General features: G+C 49.1%; 1 protein-coding gene and 1 pseudogene across 2 annotated transcripts in view; one reads left to right on the forward strand and one right to left on the reverse strand.

Moving 5' to 3' along the window:
* The first annotated feature begins 5,223 nt into the window (after positions 1 to 5,223).
* On the forward strand, positions 5,224 to 5,960 carry LOC110743403 (annotated as a pseudogene).
* Positions 5,961 to 9,351: 3,391 nt separating this feature from the next.
* The window catches only part of CCNJL (cyclin J like), a 62,111-nt gene continuing 57,321 nt past the window's right edge, over positions 9,352 to 14,141 (reverse strand). For both annotated transcript variants that reach the window (XM_009209504.4, XM_003900458.4), the window contains exons 5-6: positions 13,234 to 13,393; positions 9,352 to 11,490 (exon numbers count right to left, since the gene is read on the reverse strand). In XM_009209504.4, coding sequence (XP_009207768.1) covers positions 11,070 to 11,490; positions 13,234 to 13,393 — 581 coding nt within the window. In that variant the 3' untranslated portion in view covers positions 9,352 to 11,069. The remainder of the gene's footprint in view (positions 11,491 to 13,233; positions 13,394 to 14,141) is intronic.

Here is a 14,141-nt window from a genome sequence, read left to right on the forward strand (position 1 = left end):
GCCAACACAGTGAAACCCCATCTCCACTAAAAATACAAAAATTAACCAAGTGTGGTAGCACATGCCTGTAATCTCAGCTACTTGGGAGGCTGAAGCAGGAAAATCACTTGATCCCAGGAGGTGGAGGCTGCAGTGAGCTGAGATGTGCCATTGCACTCCAGCCTGGGTGGCAGAACGAGACTCTGTCTCAAAAAAAAAAAAAAAAAAGAGATTTGGTTTTGGAGTCACATTACTAGGATTTGAATCTTTTCTTTATCACCTAGTAGCTGTGTCACCTTGGGGTAAGTTCATGCATTTCTCTGAGCCTCAGTTTCCTCACCTGTCAATGGGAATAACAACTGTACTTACCTAATAGAGTTGCTCAAAGTCACTCAATGTTAGTTCTACCATCACCTCCATCATCACAACCATCACTCTCAGGTCAGTGCAATCAAAGGGTTAGGAATGCCTCTGTCACTAACTTGTGAGTCACTGGACCTCTCTGAGCCTCATCTTGGTCATGTGTAAAATGAGTTAGTAAGACCTTCCCTTCCTTGGTCACAGGGGAGTTACAAGGATAAAGGGTAAAAATCCATGCTTTGGGAGGACAAGGCGGGCAGATCACTGAGCCAGGAGTTCAAGAACCAGCCTGGGCAACATGGTGAAACCCCATCTCTACGAAAATACAAAAGTTAGCCGGCATGGTAGCATGTGCCTTTAGTCCCAGCTACTTGGGAGGATGAGGTGGGACAATCACCTGAGCCCGAGGAGGTCGAAGCTGCAGTGGCCATGATTGCACCACTGCATTGCTGCCTGGTGACAGAGTGAGATCCCGTTTCAAAAAAGTATTTTTTTAATCCATGTTCGTGACTCCCAGAAAGTTAGATTGGCTTCATCATTTGCTGCACTGTGCAACAAGCTAGAAGGACTTCCCATTCCACAGACCTGGTTCAGGTGCCCTTTACCACAGGGTCTCTCTGACCTTCACCCTGACATTTGGGAGCCATCTCTCCCACTCTGCCCGGGCACCTGCCTCCCTCCTGGCAAGCTCCTTTGGTGAACTTGGGAGCTACTCATAGCATCTTTAAAGATCACCACTAGGGCTGAGCGCAGTGGCTTATGCCTGTGATCTAAGCACTTTGGGAGACGGAGGTGGGCAGATCGCTTGAGCTCAGGAGTTTGAGACCAGCCTAGATAACACGGTGAAACAAAAAACTTAGCTGGGCTTGGTGGTGTGCGTCTGTAGTCCCAGATACTTGGGAGGCTGAGGCGGGAGGATGGCTTGAGCCCAGGAGGCAGAGGTTGCAGTGCGCTGAGATCACGCCACTGCACTCCAGCCTGGGGGAAAGAGCCAGACAATGTCTTTAAAAAATCAAAAAAAAAAAAAAAAAAAGAAGAAGATCACCATTAGGTGGCACTCTGCCACCTGCCTGCCATTCCTTGGATACCTGATGTGTTTGGGGGGAAGGAGCAGTGAAATCTTGAGTGATTGGGCCTTCGTGTGGCTGTGTGTCAACTAAGGGTGACATGGCATGGTGAGACCTTCAGCCTCCCGGATCCTCGTATCCTCATCTAGGCAATGGTGATAATCCAACTAACTCATGGTGGCGTTGTGAGGGCAAAAGAGGAGTAAGGATAAGAGCATGAGGAAAGTGCCAAAGACAGGGCCTGCCGCATAGTAAGCGTGCACAAAGGAGCTATTAAAGGCTCTTCTTGAAAGGTCTACTGGTGAGAACTGGCACATATAGGGTAGGGCTTTAGAGCAGGGAGAAGTGTCCAAGCCTGGCTGTGCACGAGCTTCTCCTGGGAAACCTCCCATCTCAGACCTGCTGGACCTGACTCTAGGTAACAAGACCATGGACTGCCACTGGGACATGCTCCCTTGCTAGGTATGACCTGGGAGATGGTTCCAGTCCCACCCTCTCATTTACAGATGGAGAAACTGAGCTCTAGAAAAGGGAAATTACCTGCCTAAGTCCACACAGCTGGGGAGCAGCAGAAGGCCTGACTTCCAGATGTCCTGCCTGTGTGTCTCTGACAAGGGCAGGGGCCTACAACCAGCCATAGCTGGCCCAGGAGAAGCCTGGCTACTTGAGTTCTTCCTTTGAAGTGGGAGCTGGGTTGGAGGGAGGTCTCACCTGAGCCCTAAAGAAGGGGGGGTCCACTTATTTCCAGTGGTCCTTGTGGAATTCACTGCTGAATGATGATACCACATGTCCCAGGCTTCCTTACCATACACCTGAACCACAGACCAGGTTGGCAGCCTTCCCTTTAAAATGAGGGGACAGAGGTTCAGAATGGAGAGAGGGTTATCGTCAAGACCAGACGCTCTCAGACCTCTCACCTCTCAGGCTCTGTGTTCTTGTCTAGATTCCACTCTTTTTTTTTTTTTTTTTTTGAGAGAGAGTTTTACTCTTATTGCCCAGGCCAGAGTGCAGTGGCACAATCTCCACTCACTGCAACCTCTGCCTCCCTGGTTCAAGTGATTCTCCTGCCTCAGCCTCCCAAGTAGCTGGGATTACAGGTGCCTGCCACTATGCCTGGCTAATTTTTTGTATTTTTAGTAGAGAGAGGGTTTCATGTTGGCCAGGCTGGTCTCAAACTCCTGACCTCAGGTGATCCATCTGCCTCGGCCTCCCAAAGTGCTGGGATTACAGGCGTAAGCCACTACACCCATCTTAGATTCCACTCTAACTTAAAATGTTTTATTGGCTATTTGTTAAAATGTTTTAAATTTGATTTTAAAAAGTTTAAAAAATTAATTTCCTAGAAAGCACAGAATCCCAGCTTATCTGGAAACATGGAGCTTACATCTCTGAAAGATAATACCAGGTAGAAGCCGGGCGCGGTGGCTCATGCCTGTAATCCCAGCACTTTGGGAGGCCGAGGCAGGTGGATCACGAGGTCAGAAGATCAAGACCATTCTGGCTAACATGGTGAAACCCCGTCTCTACTAAAAATACAAAAAAATTAGCAGGGCATGGCGGCGTGTGCCTGTAGTCCCAGCTGCTGGGGAGCCTGAGGCAGAAGAATGGCATGAACTCGGGAGGCGGAGCTTGCAGTGAGCCGAGATCGTGCCACTGCACTCCAGCCTGGGTGACAGAGCGAGACTCCATCTCAAAAAAAAAAAAAAAAGAATACCAGGTAGGAACTGAGTAGACATCATATCCATCATATCCTCTAGGGGGACACTGACTTTACATTACAGCTCGACACAGTCCCCACCACCTCGCACTGTCAGTCATCCAGCTGGATTTGCACACACATGGTACCTACCTGGCCCTGGCGGGCATTTGACCTGAGACACCTACCAAATGCTTTGCTGCCTTCTGCTGAAATTCGGTTCACAAGGGTCTACTCTGAGGAACAGACCTGGTTCATGAGGGCTGCTAAGATTCTCTTCCAGGCACCTGGTGCCAGGGATTGCCTCAGAAACACAAGGATGCTGGTTGCTGGCAAAGAGGAGGGCAGCTCTTTAGGCTGTTTGACAAGCTGGATGGTACCTGGAGCTGGTCTGAGCCAGCAGTGAGGCAGGTCCCCTCCTGGGGGAAGGTCTGGGGAGGCCCCAAGCCTGGTCCCCGTCTTCACCTTCACAGATGGGGCTGGGAGCTCAGGGAGCCCTTCCCAGATCCGAGCGTATTAGAAGCAGACAGATGGAGCCGCAAATCATGTTAGCCGGTGGCAGATGTGCAAGGAGCTACGGTTCTGTGTCTGCTGGTGAGCGTGCTCTGAGAACCCCAGCCATGAATCAGGAGTGTGAACGCCAGGCAACTCTTTGCTTTTATGAACCCGTGTCCATGGTCCTGCCCTGGTGGGGTGTTCCCTACCAGGCAAGTGGCTGGCCAGCTGGGCCAGCCACGGAGCCTTTGCCTCTGGCATTCCAAAGCCATTGAGTCAGGAGCACAGGATGGTGGCAGATTGAGATGGCGTGGGCTTGAACTGTGGCTCCTTCACTGCCGCTGCTGTCCTTAGGCAAACAACCTCTCTGCGCCCTTATTTTCTGATCTGTAAAACACAGCTAATAATACTTCCTATTTTGTAGGGTTACTAGGATGGCTGTAAGAAATAGTATGAGCAAGTGCCTGAAACACAGTAAGTACTTAACAAATGCCAGCTGCAATGACTATTGCCACCTTCACCAGGAGCTATTATTATATGGGGTGGTGGGACGGGAGGTAGTTTAGGGCACAGCCGTAAAATCAGGTAAACAAATTAATGCAGTCATTTCGGATGGTTTGAATACCATGCAGAAAATGAACAGCTAACAAGAGAATGACTAGGGTTGTTACAAAGGCCTGTTCGGAAGGTAGCATGTGAGTTGAGACCTATGGCAGGGTTTCTTAGCCTCAATACTATTGCCATTTGGGCTGGACAATTTTTTGCCATGAGGGGCTCTCCTGTACAGTATAGGATGTTTAGCAACATCCTGGACCTCTACTCACTATATGCTGGTAGTATCTCCCCTCAGTTCCAACCAAGTGGATGTACAGACATTGACAAATGTCCCCTGGGGGTCAAAAATGACCCCTGTTGAAAATCACTGATATAAAGGGTGAGCAGCAGGCCAGGCGCTGTGGCTGACGTCTGTAATCCTAGCACTTTGGAAGGCGAAAGCGGGCGGATCTCCTGAGGTCAGGAGTTTGAGACCAGCCCGGCCAACATGGTGAAACGTCACCTCTACTAAAAATACAAAAATTAGTCGGGCACGGTGGCGCTTGCCTGTCATCTCAGCTACCCGAGTGGGTGAGGCAGGATAATCACTTGAACCCAGGAAGCGGAGGCTGCAGTGAGCTGAGATGATGCGACTGCATTCCAGCCTGCGTGACAGAGCAACTTTGTCTCAGAAAAAAAAAAAAAAAAAAAAAGGGGTGAGGAGCCAGTCCCACGAGGACTAAGGGGAAGAGCAGAAATAGCTTTGGAGAGATGGACTTTGAACCCTGAGGGCAGGAGGAACTGGAACCCTGACCCTAACCCTAATCCAGGCATTCAGTCGGCAGTGCTAGTTTGGAAAGAAGCAGATTCTTCTTGGAAAAGAAGTCTGGGTGTCCTAGCCCTTCACACAGCTAAGCCAAAGAAATGCTGCACAGAACAAAGAAATACTAAGTATAGGTCTACGACTCAAATGGTTCAGACATTCAGACGGGGATGCTGCTTCCTTACTCTCATTTGAGTTTGGGAACCAGTTCCTGCAGTTAATCCTTCAATGTTTCTTCAAATAAATCACATGGGCAGTCTCTGGGTGCCTTTGCGCACGGAGAGATGGCAGAGCAGGTGCCTAAGCCAGTGCTGTTTGCATATCTGGGTAACATCTGTTGGTCACCCATTGCAGAAGCAGTTTTCAGATCAAAACATTTCAAAGGCATGGGCATGGTGGCTCTCGCCTGTAATCCCAGCACTTTGGGAGGCCGAGGTGGGCAGATCACCTGAGGTCAGGAGTTTGAGACCAGTCTGACCAACATGATGAAACCCCATCTCTATTAAAAATACAAAAATTAGCTGAGTATGGTGGCATTTACCTGTAATCCAGCTATGTGGGAGGCTGAGGCAGGAGAATCAGTTGAACCTGGGAGGCGGAGGTTGACTGAGTCAAGATTGCGCCACTGCACTCCAGCCTGGGCGACAGAGCAAGACTCTGGCTCAAAAAAAAAAAAAAAAAAAAAAGTAAGTCAAAAAACATTTCAGAGAATTGGAGGGTAGACAGCACGGTGACATCTGGGTATGAGATAGGGAATCCCCTGACTACTGAGGGCACAGCTGCATGAAGAGGCACGACATTCCCATGAGCCACGTTGCCCAGCAGAGATAGGAATAGAAAAAGCAATCAAGTTAAAAGCTGCAAAGCTAAAATTGAACTACTTGAGAGCTGTGATCCACAAAACTAACATTAATGCAGATCCTTATTATGGAAATGGCTGCCTTTTGAGACGGTGTACCAGCAGTGTGTCAGGTGCCGCAGAATGTTCTTGGGGGAAGCCCACTGAGGCTGGTCTGTACCCTGCTGTGGCCAACCTGACAAGACCCCAGCCTTCGGCTCTGCATCTCTCAGTGGACAAGCTAAAGTATAATAGTGTTCCACAGCCCAAGGTCCTAGCTCTTTCTTCACTGACTTACTGTTTCTTACCTTAAAAAATAATTGCAGATGGAAATCAGTTGTGTTTGGCAGAAGAATAAAAATCATTGATTCAGACAGTTTCTGGGGTATATTAAGTGTTCTTAGATTAGTTGAGCCTCTCACTTTGTCCCAATTACAAAAATAGTGGAACAAACAACATAAAACAACAAAACAAAACACAATGGAGTAAAACTTCCCTTGAAGGCCCAGGTCAGTATCTAAGCCCACTAAGACTTAAGATAATCGGGTCTGCCTCTTCAGTGGGTTTGATGATGGCTGGAGGACAGGCGCCCTCTGCTTCCTGCACTACCTTCATCTTTTTGCCCTAGGGCTTTTTATGGAGTGCCAATAGCCCCGCCCATAGGAGCTCACAGTCTAGAATCGTTTTAATTCACACACACCCACAGTGCACACTTGTATATTTAAAAGATAGGGAAGAAGCTGTGTGGGTGGCTCATGCCTGTAATCCCAGCACTTTGGGAGGCCGAGGCGGGTGGATCACTTGAGGCCAGGAGCTGGAGACCAGCATGGCCAACATAGTGAAACCCTGTCTCTGCTAAAAATACAAAAATTAGCTGGGCATGGTGGTGCACATCGATACTCCCAGCTACCGGAGGTTGACGCAGAATTGCTTGAACCTGGGAGGTGGAGGTTGCAGTGAGCCAAGACTGGACCACTGTACTCCAGCCTGGGCGACAGAGTGAGACCCTGTCTCAAAATAAAAAATAAAAAAAAGGAAGAAATAAAAGATTTGGAATCAGTCTTTAGCAACTTTAATACTTCTTGATTTTTTGCCTAGTTTATTTCATGAGGAGGTCAGCTCATTTGCTCCCATTTGAACCATGCTGCCTCTGAAACTTAATTACATCCAGAAAGGACACTTGTATGCTAGTTGATCGATGGTCAGTTGTGTAATAGGTCTGTTTCTATATGCACATGTAACCCAAATGTCAAATATAAATTGGGTTAGGTGGGAAAAATAATTTAAAAAGTTGGAAAAAGTTCTATTACGTTGACATGCTTAAATATTGGTATATTAAGTATTCTTTCATCAGCATTTCATATTTACTGGCAAATACAGGTACTTTCTGTATACTTTGAGGTAATTCTGTTAAATTCATATGGATGTCAGAAAATACTTTTCAAAATAAACTCGACTAGGTGTAGTGGCTTATACCTGTAATCTCAGCACTTTGGGAGGCCATGGCAGTCAGATTGCTTGAGCTCCGGAGTCTGAGATCAGCCTGGGCAACGTGGTGAAACCTCATCTCTACAGAAAATACCAAAATTAGCTGGGTATGGTGGCAGGTGCCTGTAGTCCCAGCTTCTCAGGAGGCTGAGGTGGGAGGATCCCTTGAGCCCAGAAGGTCAAGGCTGCAGTGAGCTGTGGTTGTGCCACTACACTCTGGCCTGGGCCACAAAGCGAGACCCTGTCTCAAAATAATAATAATAATAATAAAATTTAAAAAACAAAATAAACTGGGGAGTTATAAAAATACAACTGAGATATAAAAAACAAAGAAATCATAAACCTGAATGACCAAGAAGCTGGCCAAAAGTGCAGATTCCGGGTCCCCACCCCTCCTAGAGAAGGCTCCAGGTCATTCTGCAGCTTGCTCAGGCTTGAAAACCTCTGAATTTAACCCGATGCCAGCCCTGGGAGGAACTTTAAGGCTGTCCTTTGTGCTTTGTAAAGCTTTCATAGCCATCCTCCAGCATGGGAACGAACACAATCTTACATGGAGCGCCCAAGGGTGGAAGAAAGACAAGTGGCACAGCCTCCCCACCACCCCCAAGAGCTTAGACCCATCCACCAACTTGACCATCTCCATAGTAACAGATGGAGAAATGGAAGCCCAAAGAGGGAGGGATTTGTCCAAAGTGAAGTGGTGCTCTTGGTAAACCCAAGACTTGCCTTGTCTCTGAATCCCCAAAACCTAGAGCTTACTGCCTCACCTGGCCTTGCACAAGGCAAGTGGTGAGCACTGCCCTCAGCCCCTGCCTTGGCGGTGTCAAACACACTCCTGGGTCTGGGCTGCAGCCTCAGGCCCTGAGCTCATCTTCCCTCTCCTCCCTTGTCTAATCCAAGGCATCTGCACTTAGCAAATGTCTCAGTCCCACTGTGACACTGGCTCTCTAGGGTGGTTCTGCTGGAAGCTGGGTAGGTAGAGGGCAAGACAGAAGTCTCGAGTGAGACTCCCTTCAAGGAGGAGTGCGAAACTGACATTTTTCATAATAGCTGATGCTATATCCCATCCATTCTACATTTACATATTTTGACATTTAACGCTTCTGAAATAAGAATGCAATATATAATCAATGGTATCTTGAAAACTGCCTAATGATTTAGTTTTCTAAAAAGTCTTAGTGCATAAGATAACAGTGCATCTTACAAAAAGCTGGTCTTATGCTTGAAGAAACATAATAATTGTCTCCTTTTTTGGAGGTACTGGCCTTGATGTACATTACGTTACTTAATCCTCTTGAGAACCCTATGAGGCAAGGTCTGTTATCACTCCCATTTTAACAGGTGAGAAGACGGAGGCTCAGAGAGAGGTTGGGTCAGCTGCCTTCCAGCGGCTGGTGAGTTGTGCCATGGTTAACTTTATGTGGCAGCTCGGCTAGGCTATGGTGTCTGTTGTCTGGCCAAGTACTAGTCTAGGTGTTGCTGTGAAGGTATTTTTTAAGATGTGATTAACATTTACAATCAGGTGACTTCAAGAAAAGCCTCTATAATGTGGGTGGGCCTCATCCAATTGATAAAAGGTCGTAAGAGCAAAGATTGCGGTCTGCTGGAGAATAAATTTTGTCCCAAGACTATAACACAGAAATCAATGAGCCTGAGTTTCCCGCCTGTGGGCCTGCCCTACAGATTTTGAACTCTACTGCAACATCAACTCTTACCTGAATTTCCATGCCCCAAATTTCTGGCATGCCCCAGAAATTTTAGACCACAGCCTCCGCAATCATAGCCAATTCCTTAAAATCAATCTCTCTCCATATATATCCTATTGGTTTCTTTGGAAAAACCCTGAGATGGTGTTGGAGCTGGGGTGTCAAGCCTTACACACCCCTCCGCTGGCCTCTGTGTGCCTAGGGAGGCCCAGCTCCCACTCAGAGGGCAGGACTCAGCTCCCGAGGTCTTGCTGCTGCCCCCAACATTCCACCCCCTAGCATAGGGAGATGCCCACCAGGGCTGATCTGAGAGAGGGAAGGAGGGGCCGGCCCAAGAGGGGATGCCTAGGACAAGAGGCGAGAGACCAAGAGCAGGTGACGTGTTTATTGTGGGACACCTCTTTCTGGGTGCCGCGCTGGCTGTGAGGGAACCCTCACGATCCCCAGGCCCCAGAACAGACAGACACAAGAACTTGAATCCAAACTGCTTGCACATAAATAGAAGGGAGGTTGGCAAAGGAAAAAAAGAAAAACAACAAACAAACGTGCAGTCTCCTATGCTAGTGTGACACGGTGGCAGAGTCTTATCCACACCCCGTCTCTTTGCTTACTGTCTCCACGCTGAGATTTTCATTTGCTCTGGAAAGATTCACCATCTTCAGATCTGACTCAGCAGCATGCAGCTGTCTTCCTGGCGGCCCCAGGCACAGTCTCCAGGACTGGCAAGGGGCTAAGAAAACCAAGACAGGTATTCCTCAAACAAAACAAAAATTGCTTCCCCGGTCCTTTGCATCTCCCAGTTCTGATGGGTGAACGATGCGTCCTCCAACCCCAAACTAAACCAAAGAACATGCTAAGCACAAGCTGCGAGTCAGAATAAAAAACATATTGCACACGGTTACAAGAGTCTTCCTGAGAGTCCTCTCACTGCAGATCCCTAAATACTGGCTTTTGATCCAACCAGTCACTTGTCTATCAACGGTGGTATAATATGCCATGTACATCCCACACCCCAAATCCAGTGGGACTAAGCAAATCTTCCACATTGCTATCCTTCGCTATCAGCCACACTCAAAGCCGAGACTGGGTTAAACTCATGCACTGTAAGTATGTGGTGGAGAGAGGTGGGAATTGTTTAAATCTTTGTCTTCCTTTCAATGAGCTTCTCCCTCCCTGGGTAGTCATTAAAGTTCTAGAGGTGAACACAGCCTCCAAGACGTGGAATCTTCTGGAACCGAGAGCTGGGAAAGTGGTTCTCTCCAACCATATGCTTTCGAAAAGGAAGCTCTGTGGTTACCTGCCGGTCCGTCACAAGTTGGGTTCAAACTTGGGTTCCAATTTAACAGCCCTCATGTGGGACAGGCAGTGTGGCGATTAAATTTGTTTTTTTCTCCAAAGGAATTTTCAAGTATCACCAAATCCCTGATACAGCGTGTAAACAAGACATCTTACGAAACAGAAAGCGAGACCACTTCGGGAAGCAGCAGCACATGAAATTATCTAAAAGGCTGAAAATGGTTTTAGGTTCAAAAACAAAGGCAAGACAGCCACCCACTGTGCCTTGCAAGGCAAATGCTCAGGCATACACACACACTCAGGCCCCTCTGCACGGAGCCAGGGAAAGAAAAGCACCCAATACGGCATCCTCCGGGGCTCCTGAGAACACGCCAGGCTGCCCCTCCTTTTTCAGTGGTGTAGCTGCCATCAGCAAAGAGTAGAGAAGTCTTTAATGCTAAAAACTGGACGTGCTTGAGATCAGTGGTCTGTGTCCAGTTCCCACTCTCCTGGCCTCTTACCAAGTCTTTCTTGATTCACTGGCCCCTGCTGGGGGGACGGCCACCAAGCCATCCTTTTGTACCCCAGTCACACGTGGCAGATGTTTCTCAGAGGAATGCTCTCGGGTGAGGTATGTTATTGAATGTTTTGCTCTGGGTCAGGTTTATTTAAAAGGAGCACGGACCCTCCACATTCCAAGGCTCTTCAGGGATGGCCTCCTGCTGCCTCACTTGGTTGAGCTCTCCTCGTCAGTGTCCTCTTCCTCTGCCCAGATCTCCAAGGCTTCCTCGTGAGGTCTGGAGGTCGCCTATCTGTCAAAGCAGCCAGTGGGGAACATGTGGCTCCCACTGAAGTAGCTGCTTCCGTAGGTGGTGGCGAGGCAGTGCCTGGGCTCAGCTGCAATGGCCATCTGCATGCTAAGGGACGCAGGGATGGGCACGGGACACATATCCAGGGGCTGGAGAGGGGGGTACGGGGTGTGGAGGGATGAGCCTGTGCTCCCTGAGAGCAGGGTCCCTGAACGGTGGGCCTGCAAGGAGTCCCGATAGGCCAAGCATAGGTCCTGCACGGGGGTCTGGAACTGTGCCAGGGTGGTCGCTGGCTGGCCGAGGGCCGGGTAGGCTGGTGGCTGGAACAGCACTTGGGTGGGGGTGGGGGGTGTGCCGGGCACCATCGCCAAGGCCTGGCTCTTGACGGCTACGGCATCCTTGAGGACGTTGTCATACACTCTGAAACAAGAAGACCTGGGTGAGAACTGGAGGCCAAAAGCCACCAGATGCCTGTGTGTGCCTCTACCTGCCTTGCTAAGTGGGACTGGAAGAGATGCTGTGTGCCCTGTGTCCACCAGGCCTTACCTGGCTGTGCTCACTGTGTGTGGCACCGCTCCAGCTGTTCACCAACTAGATTCAGGCCTTGGCTCTCAGCTTGGATCTGCTTCCTACAGAAAACTTCTTCTGGTCCCTCCAGACTAGACTGGCTGTCCCCGCAGCCCCACGCTGACTCTCTCCACAGTCAATACCCCAGAGAGTAACCTGCTCCAGCGGGTAACTTCTAGTTACCTGGCTGCCAGGAGGATCACGCCTGCTTGTGCTCACCAATGCATTCCCTGCGCCTGGCACTGGAGTGTTCCTGGGGCCTGAATGAACCCAATCTCTGCTTTCCAGGCAATTCTGGGCCAGCTGCGTCCCGAGCAGGGTCACTCCTTAGCTAGCTGATACCAACCAAATTGACCCCTGAGGCCTAGGATTTTTCACCTGAAAAGGGGGCTGGAACAGAGACTTTTGCCATCTCAAAAAAAGCTTCTCATATAGCTTTTTGGGAAAACAAAACAATTAGAGGCTTATGTAAGGCATGCACCGACACTCAGACCAGGCTTTGGGGACCTTCTCAAAAACACAAATTTGAAAACAAGGTCTAGGGAGTAGGACTGACTTTTCAGAGGAATGAGACAAAGGCAGCCGCCAGCAAAGCTTCCCACATCGGGGAAGGCTCTCTTCAGGGGTCTAAGGGCTTCTGCTTTGCCCACCCGGCCCACCAGTCAGTCAGGTCGGCATCTAGGATGCGCGGTGCCTGGCAGGTGGAAGGGGAACTGGACAGTGTGTGCCTACTGGGAACGGCTCTGTCCTGTCTGCCTTGCTCCCTGCAGTGACTGGGGCACGTGTGTCTCCAATGTCAGTTTCAGGGTGTTGGGCCCATGATGCCTTTAAATATCTTCTCTGACACACTGAACATTTCCTCCCTGAGAGTCCTTGTGGTGCTTAGAGGAAGTCACTCGGAGCTTAACTGGCTAAGAGGTCAGCTTTGTGACCATGTCCGAGGAAAGTAGCTTATAATGGAAGTCCTTCAATGTGATTATCTATAAGATTACACTGGGACTTAGATCAAATAGCCTAGACATCTAAAGGTGCAAGCAACCCTCTTCACCCTTGATGCCTGACTTTAAAGATGTAAACCCAGCCGGGCGCAGTGGCTCACACCTGTAATCTCAGCACTTTGGGAGGCTGAGATGGGTGGATCATGAGGTCAGGAGTTCAAGACCAGCCTGACCAACATGGTGAAACCCCATCTCTACTAAAAATACAAAAATTAGCTGGGCGTGGTGGCGCATGCCTGTAATCCCAGCTACTCAGGAGGCTGAGGCAAGAGAATCACTTGAACCTGGGCGGCGGAGGTTGCAGTGAGCCGAGATCGTGCCACTGCATGCCAGCCTGGGCGACAGAGTGAGACTCTTTCTCTAAATAAATAAATAAATAAAATAAAAAGCAAACCTGAAGCTATCCAAAATAGGAAGAACTGGTTCTTGAAACCCCACTTCCACCAGGAGTCACCATGGCCCACTTTCCCTGAGACCCTGTAGCTGGAAGAACCACCACAAGCTCCAGACTCAGGAAACTGCCTGTGGCCTGAGGCAAGCCTCAAGGCAAGAGGAACCTCACTATTTCAGAAACACAGGATTCAGGGGAGAAACTTACACCAGCAAGATTTCAATACACGTGCTGAGGTGTTCCAGGGAATAGCTTGAGATCCTCTGCAGGTCTCTGGTCCAGTAGGGAGAAAGCTGCAGGCAAATCCTGGAGGCCCCAACACAGGCCGCAGCGACCACAGAAGGCTGGAATTTGTAGAATACATGATCTGAAACAAAGCCATGGAGGGAGTCAGCATCCAAATCCTCCCCTTGAAATCCCAGGCCCACCCTGAGAATGGATGGACAAATGAATCATTTTCAAGGCTGTTCATCGCCACCCTATAAATAGGATGGAAAATTAGAAACTGTGAAGTTCCATTTTTGAATCTTAACGTTGGCTCTTGGTTTGGGATTTCTTTTTTGTTGAGACAGGGTCTCACTCTGTCGCCTAGGCTGGAGTGCAGTGGCGAGATCACGGCTCACTGCAGCCTCAACTTCCTGGGCCCAAGAGATCCTACTACTTCAGCCTCTTGAGTAGCTGGGACTACAGGCGGGCACAAACACATCTGGCTAATTTTTGTATTTTTTTGAGAGAGAGGGTTTCAGCATGTAGTCCAGGCTGGTATTGAACTCCTGAGTTCAAGCAATCCTCCTGCCTCAGCCTCCCAAAGTGCTGGGATTACAGGTGTGAGCCACCAAACTCCCAAAGTGCTGGGATTACAGGCGTGAGCCACCAAACTCCCAAAGTGCTGGGATTACAGGCGTGAGCCACCAAACTCCCAAAGTGCTGGGATTACAGGTGTGAGCCACCAAACTCCCAAAGTGCTAGGATTACAGGCGTGTGACCAGTCTGGGATTTCTGACAGCAGCCTAGAATAGTGTTTTCAAAATACTGTCCACGGCTCCCAGGGAGGAGCAAAGAGCTTGCTGATATTCTACAAACAGAACTGCAAAACATTTGTCCGAAATTTCTTT

This window comes from Papio anubis, chromosome 5, assembly GCF_008728515.1.
Source record: "Papio anubis isolate 15944 chromosome 5, Panubis1.0, whole genome shotgun sequence".
NCBI classification, from domain to species: Eukaryota; Metazoa; Chordata; class Mammalia; order Primates; family Cercopithecidae; genus Papio; species Papio anubis.